The sequence below is a fragment of the Penaeus chinensis genome, chromosome 18 (genome assembly GCF_019202785.1).
Source record: "Penaeus chinensis breed Huanghai No. 1 chromosome 18, ASM1920278v2, whole genome shotgun sequence".
In the NCBI taxonomy this organism is placed as follows: Eukaryota; Metazoa; Arthropoda; class Malacostraca; order Decapoda; family Penaeidae; genus Penaeus; species Penaeus chinensis.
In genome coordinates this window covers 28,319,710-28,325,930 of record NC_061836.1, presented here as the reverse complement: position 1 = coordinate 28,325,930, position 6,221 = coordinate 28,319,710, and the positions used below count along the sequence as shown (strand labels likewise).

Genomic DNA, 6,221 nt, shown 5'->3' with positions numbered 1-6,221 from the left:
TTCTACATTCTATTTTTTTTTATGACATGTTTTGTCTCCATATTGTGTTATGTGTCAATGAGTGTACTATCATATTCTGCACTTGATATTACCCTCACATTACTTTGAATTACTGTTATGGATATTCAATAGTAAAAAAATTAATTTGACACTCACTCCTGCTTCAACTATGCTGTGACAAGAATATCAAGTTATTATATGACATGTTCTGGATTTCCTTGACTCTGACTAAAAAGATAAGGTTTCAATGACTTGGGACCAATGTCCACAGCTAATGCTGAGGGTACCTAAAGAATTTCCATAACAAAATTAACTTTTTATATCTTACCTGTTCCTCCCATGTGTTTTTTCTCTTGTGCTGCCTTTTTCTTCACGGCTGCTCTTAGGTCTGTGAACTTCCTACGCACTTCATTCACATTCCTCGGTACGCGAGCGACAAGATTCACCTCCTTAGTCACACTATCCCAAGCGTTACTTTTCACTTGTGCAGTTATTCTGTTATCTAATTTACCTAGAACCACATTCTTCTTCGTTGCCACACCTTCTATTAAAGCCAACATCTCTTCGTCTGAGAAATTTGGTCTTCTTTTCTTTTGAGTTGGACCTTCCATGGCGTTGTTTACCTTTGGTGTAGCACGGTGATAAAACAGCTGAGATTTGTGGCTTCTCATTGGCTGTTACGTCTACGAGGCTGACTGCTGATTGGTCAATCACCTACCGATGTGCCCTCTCTTGGCAGCCTAGGGAATTAACTTACGATGTTGACATTAGCCTTACAATGTGCTTACAACATTGTAATTTTTTTTTGAGTATGGGTCACTTACAATGTTGTAAGGAGTTCGTAAGTTACAATGTTGTAAGGCGGTTACAACGTCCTCGACCTTGTAACTTACGGGTTGTTTTGAGTATCCGGCCCCAGATATCTACCAGTCTCTTACACACACCCTGGCCGAGACCGAGTACTATTCAGCAGTAGAGACGTCGACGGAAGTGTTAGACGCTCTAGAATGGGAGGATAAGGAGAATAAAAGGAAAGAAAAGAAGCAGTCGAGGATTATCTACAAGCCCGATGACACGACCCAAGGCGACGATATCTGCTTCACGAGCCCCAGAAATCGACGGACGTGGCTCGCGGCTTTTGAGGAACTCGAGGATAGCTTCGACAGTGCAATTAAAAGCGGCGAGAAGCGACCGTCACCCGACAATTCCGACGCGTGCAATGCGGAAATGGCGGAAGGCGGGGCCGCGCCAGACGCCAGTGAGACTCTTAAAGCCACGGACGCGAAACAAAACCGTCGCCGCTGCGAGTCACCTCCCCCTACGATTTCATGCTTAGAGAATCTCGAAAAACTGTGCAGGCGGCTGAGTCTAGAGCGAGAGAAATATTCGGAGCAAATGTGCACGATTGACAGACCTTCTCCAGTTGGGATAGAAGATAATAGTTACGCGTGTAGCGAAGATAATGAAACGTTCTCGACGTCACCCATCTCGGAAACGGAAAATGACATCGCAGCCGATAAGCCTTACGCTGTGCGAATGCCAAGGCAGAAAGAGGACAAAGAGAACTCGGGAACTAATATTCACCACTTGGATAATATATTCAAGGGAGATTTAAACCAAAACAAGCCGGTATTTGATCATCCTCACGCTGACGGGACGGGATACACCTTCAAAGAAAACGGAGGACTCGCCTCCCCCAAAGAAAATGAAAAGACAAGGGCGAGAGGGGATACTAAGAAAACTTTAAAGTTTCAGTATATCGATTCCAAATTGGATGAAATATTCAGTTCTGTCGAAGATGAAGTTTCCCACACCACATATTCAAATCTTGTAAATCAAATGGTGAAAGGCCAAGCAAAAATTCAAATGCGAAGTCACGATGATACATTGTATGCAAGTGGAAAACAAGTCCAGAAGCAGTTAAATGAAATTCTAAACGGAATGGACTCCATGTACGAGTCTTACCTAATGAAAAGGAACTCCCTGGACCTCACACACGAGCCCAAGAATTTTACGGATCTTAAGTTCCCGCTTCACGAGCCTAACACTTTCCAAACAAAAGCCGCCGAGAAGAGCAGAGAATCCAAGAGCGAGCTGGACGCCTTCAGAGACATCATCGACATCTCCGAAGACCTGAAGAACCTGTGTGTGTTCCACGTCAACAAGCCTGGCTGGGACTCCGCCGCCACAGACCCCCACAGCAGGAGTCCGACGCCCCGGGAAGGAGCCGACGTCGAGACTTCCTTCCCGGACTTCTACGAGAGTGACGGCGCGACCCCGGAGGCTGAGGTGAAGGAGTTTGTCCCCGACGGCAAGCGACGGGACTCGCCCTCGCACGCCAGAGATCCCTGTAGGAGGTCCTCGAGGGAGTGGGAAGGAGAGGCTGGTGTGGGCTCCTTCTTGGCCACTATGAAGGAGGAGAACGTCCGCTGCTACAAAGTGACGCTGGATTACCTGCAGAAGATCTCAGCCTCGCAGGAAGACACGAGGGAACGCGGGAACACGGACTCGCACGTGAGTAGATGACATTGATTGTATAATTTGCTTACTTTGAATATTTACGTAAATATGACTTTGCTCTAAAAAAACACGCTTGTGAGTATATGAAATGTATTGTATTTGTGTTCGCTACGAAGATTTACGTAAATATGATCTTTGCTCTATACAGTCACGCACTTGAATATATTAAATTGATTGTATTGTTTACGAAGAATATTTACGTAAATATGACTTTTGTTATACTTTTTTTTATATTTCTATCCTCTCTATGCAATCATTCTTAACACTATTCCTTACAGGGAGATGACGTCATCACCTTGCCAGCCAATCATCGACGTCAAACTGAGGATAAGGTAAGTTTAGGACTAACCAGTGTGTATATATGTTAAATTTTATAGTAAATGATTACCCTTTTAGGTGAGAACGACGTCAATGGTTTGATCAAGGAACTGATTATGAGACTTCTTAAATAACCGTCGTTACGATGAATAATAATGGGGATTTGTAGTGTTATTCGTGTTATGTTAGTCTTGGTCTCCGGTGTTCATTTTATTCGTTCTGTGCAGCACCTGCGACGAACAGTTATCTTCTCTTAATGTCTGTTAAATTTATTTGTTTTCTGTTTTCCAATTTCACTCTTCATATCTACGATTTTTTTTTTTTTTTTCTATCTGTTTGTGTCATTCTTTCCTTTTAGTGTTTGCTTTATTCCTTTCCTTTTTTATGTCTTTCTTGTACGAGGCTGCTAGTTCGTGTTATTGGCATTCGTTGTTGTTGTTATTCTTCTGTTGTTCTCGTCTTCTCTTCCTTATTTATCTTTCGTCTTCTTATTTATTTTCCATTTACATCGATTATCGTCCTTTCTTTATTTTGTCTTCTCTTCTCCTCTCTTATACTTGTTTTTTTTCCATCTTCCGCGTTCGTTCATTATTATCGATGTTTCTACCTTTCTGCTTCATTCCTTACTTTCTTCCTATCTACTTTCTTCTCCCCTTCTCTACGTCCCTATTAACCTTCTTACTTTTCTTCTTATCTTGTTTCTAACTCACCTCCTACCTTTGTTCTCTCCTTTCTTCCATCCCTTCCCCCTTTTATATATTATCTCTCCCCTTCTTACTACTCTAGTTTCGCCCTATCCTTAGTATTACTCATTTAATTTTCCACAGTCTGACCTCACCTCCCCCTAGCCCCTCCCCCCCATTTGACCTTCATTACCCCTACTGACCTTCGCCTTCACCCTCCCTCCCCCTCGCTTCCCTTCTCCCCCTCCCTCCCTCTCCCTCTCCCTCTCTCCCTCTCTCTCCCTCTCTCCCCCTCCTTCTCCCTCTCTCCCTCTCTGCCCCTCCCTCTCCCTATCCCTCTCCCCCCTCTCTCCCTTTCCCTCCCCCTCCCCCCTCTCCCCCCCTCTCTCCTCCATCAGCCTCCGGTCACGTTATGTCACTCGCCGAGGACCACCGTATAGATGCTGTCTATTCATCGCCGTTGTTTGGTAATGACAATGGCTAATTATCCGCCCATTTGCGTATAATTAACGATTTTTGAAGAAGAGGAATACGTTAGTGATGTAGATAAATGCAGCAGATGAATAAGACAGAAAAATAGGAGGATTGTTCATTAGGTTTATCAATTACTCAAATCGATTAACCGGACAGACGGTATTTTATCCTTTCAAAGATTGATTACGTACTTATTACAGTGTAGTGATAATCAAGCTAATCGTAGATCATGATTACGACTATAGATATCCTTTCATAATACTTTTGTTATTTTAGTCCATTTACCTACGTTAAAGACAATGGAAAAATATACAGAGATTATTTCGTAAACACGTAAGCCATGTGTATTCCCGCTTGTGATTGTCCACATAAGCTTGACTATAATATAATTCGCAATATTCCAGCACCTTTTGCCACAAAGAGTTAGAGAATGCTCCGTGAGACGCAGAGGATGACTACCCCGCCCTGATTTAGTAGGAATTTTAGTGACTTGGAGTATTCTTGTCGTGTTAGCTCAGTCATGAACCTCCCTTCGACACTGGTGCTGGGAGATATTGTTTTTATCCACGTCGTAAGCTCACCTTCCTCTGCCTCTCGGTTTAGTGTTCATGTACTTTGTTCAGAGTGTGAAGATTTTATTTGTTAGTTGCAAAGGGCGTGTTTGTTAAACATAACAGAGGGGAAAATGTCGTTTTTTTTTTAGGGATATGTGCGTAAAATACACTTCATTTCGATATTTTTCATGAACTGATCGGACATATTAGGATTTTACCTGTGGCTATATTCAACCGGGGTGTGTAACTGTATGTTGTTTGCAGTCACAAGTTTATATATGGATTGATATTGTCACTCACTGTTAGTTTTACCATTTTGTGTTTTAATTCATTTCTAATTCCATAAGACGCCAACTGGAGAAATAATGAATGATATTCCTACGTAAACAAAGAGTAAGCTGAGTAGCGATTTCATATTCAGAATCCTCTCTTGTTTTACGGGTACCGAAAATGGTCCTTATAGCCTCTAGACTGACTCACTCCTTGTGAAATATAGAACACGATAATTTACGTCCGTATTTAGGATAGGAAGAAGAGTCTATTAGCTTTCATAACTTTCTTTCCTTAAAGCCTTCACTGTCTGTACAGTTGTAGGCAGACTGGGATATATTTGATACATGGATACATTGTAGCATATTATTACATCATACATTTAGGATATAACATTATGTATCCTTGCTGACAAAAAGGCTAATCAAATCTATTCATCTAGCTCCTTGGTACTTTCTATATTTGGAGTATAACATAATTATATCTACAACTAAATCTTCCATGATAAAATAGTTATTTGATTTCGCGATTTGAAGCATGGTAGGATGTCTCACATTACATTCTGAGATGTAATGTATAAACGTTCCTTTATATTCTCTGAAGCAAAATTAACACTTAGTTTCATTTGCATTTCATGTTTCGACGTCCTGTTAGTAGAAGTTGATTAAGTTAAATAAGTTTATTTAACGCTGAATTATGCAAGTTTATTTACCACCTTGGCTCTCTGATCAGGCGTGGGCAATCGTGATTACAGTTTTAAGTATATTTGATATAGTACAGTATTCTATGACTACTGTAATTTCACATGGTAAAATAAAGATATAAGTCATACATTATGCAAAAGAATATTAAGTTGATATACTTTTGCCAGTGTGTTTACATAACACTGTTCTTTGATTATGGCACTTTTACATAGTAAATTTAGGATATAGTACCTATCTTTTAGATGAAATGAAACATTGATATAGTACTTTATGCCTCATGTTAGGTGATCTGAAAGGCTTGTTTTCCTCGTTAAACAGTCTACCGTGCAATTGCCAGTACGATTTGTAGCCGAAATGTTTCTGGCAATAACCTCGCCACATAGTCTGGTTTGACCATCCATATGAAGGCTTGCTATCTCTGTACTGGTTGTAGTGCCTTATGGTACAGCTTTCAGGCCTTTGAGTGTTTGTCAGATCTACTAGTTCTTCCTTATGAGAACTTTTCAATATATGTGCAACTCTAGCAAGAGGCAATCTAAGATCTATGTTCACAGTTTCTTTGCTGCAGGCTTCCTTCGCCAACTTGTCTACGTGGTTGTACTTGCGTATACCAACATGAGGTGATATCCATACAAATTGAATATTGAAATTGTGCTCTATTACTTAAATGTCGTTACGTTTAAAGCAACTCACAATTC

At 41.0% G+C, this 6,221-nt stretch overlaps 1 protein-coding gene across 1 annotated transcript in view; it reads left to right on the top strand.

Moving 5' to 3' along the window:
• The first annotated feature begins 1,225 nt into the window (after positions 1-1,225).
• Positions 1,226-6,221, top strand: part of LOC125034434 — a 53,425-nt gene continuing 48,429 nt past the window's right edge. The window contains exons 1-2 of the mRNA XM_047626175.1: positions 1,226-2,514; positions 2,799-2,852. Coding sequence (XP_047482131.1) covers positions 1,228-2,514; positions 2,799-2,852 — 1,341 coding nt within the window. The 5' untranslated portion in view covers positions 1,226-1,227. The remainder of the gene's footprint in view (positions 2,515-2,798; positions 2,853-6,221) is intronic.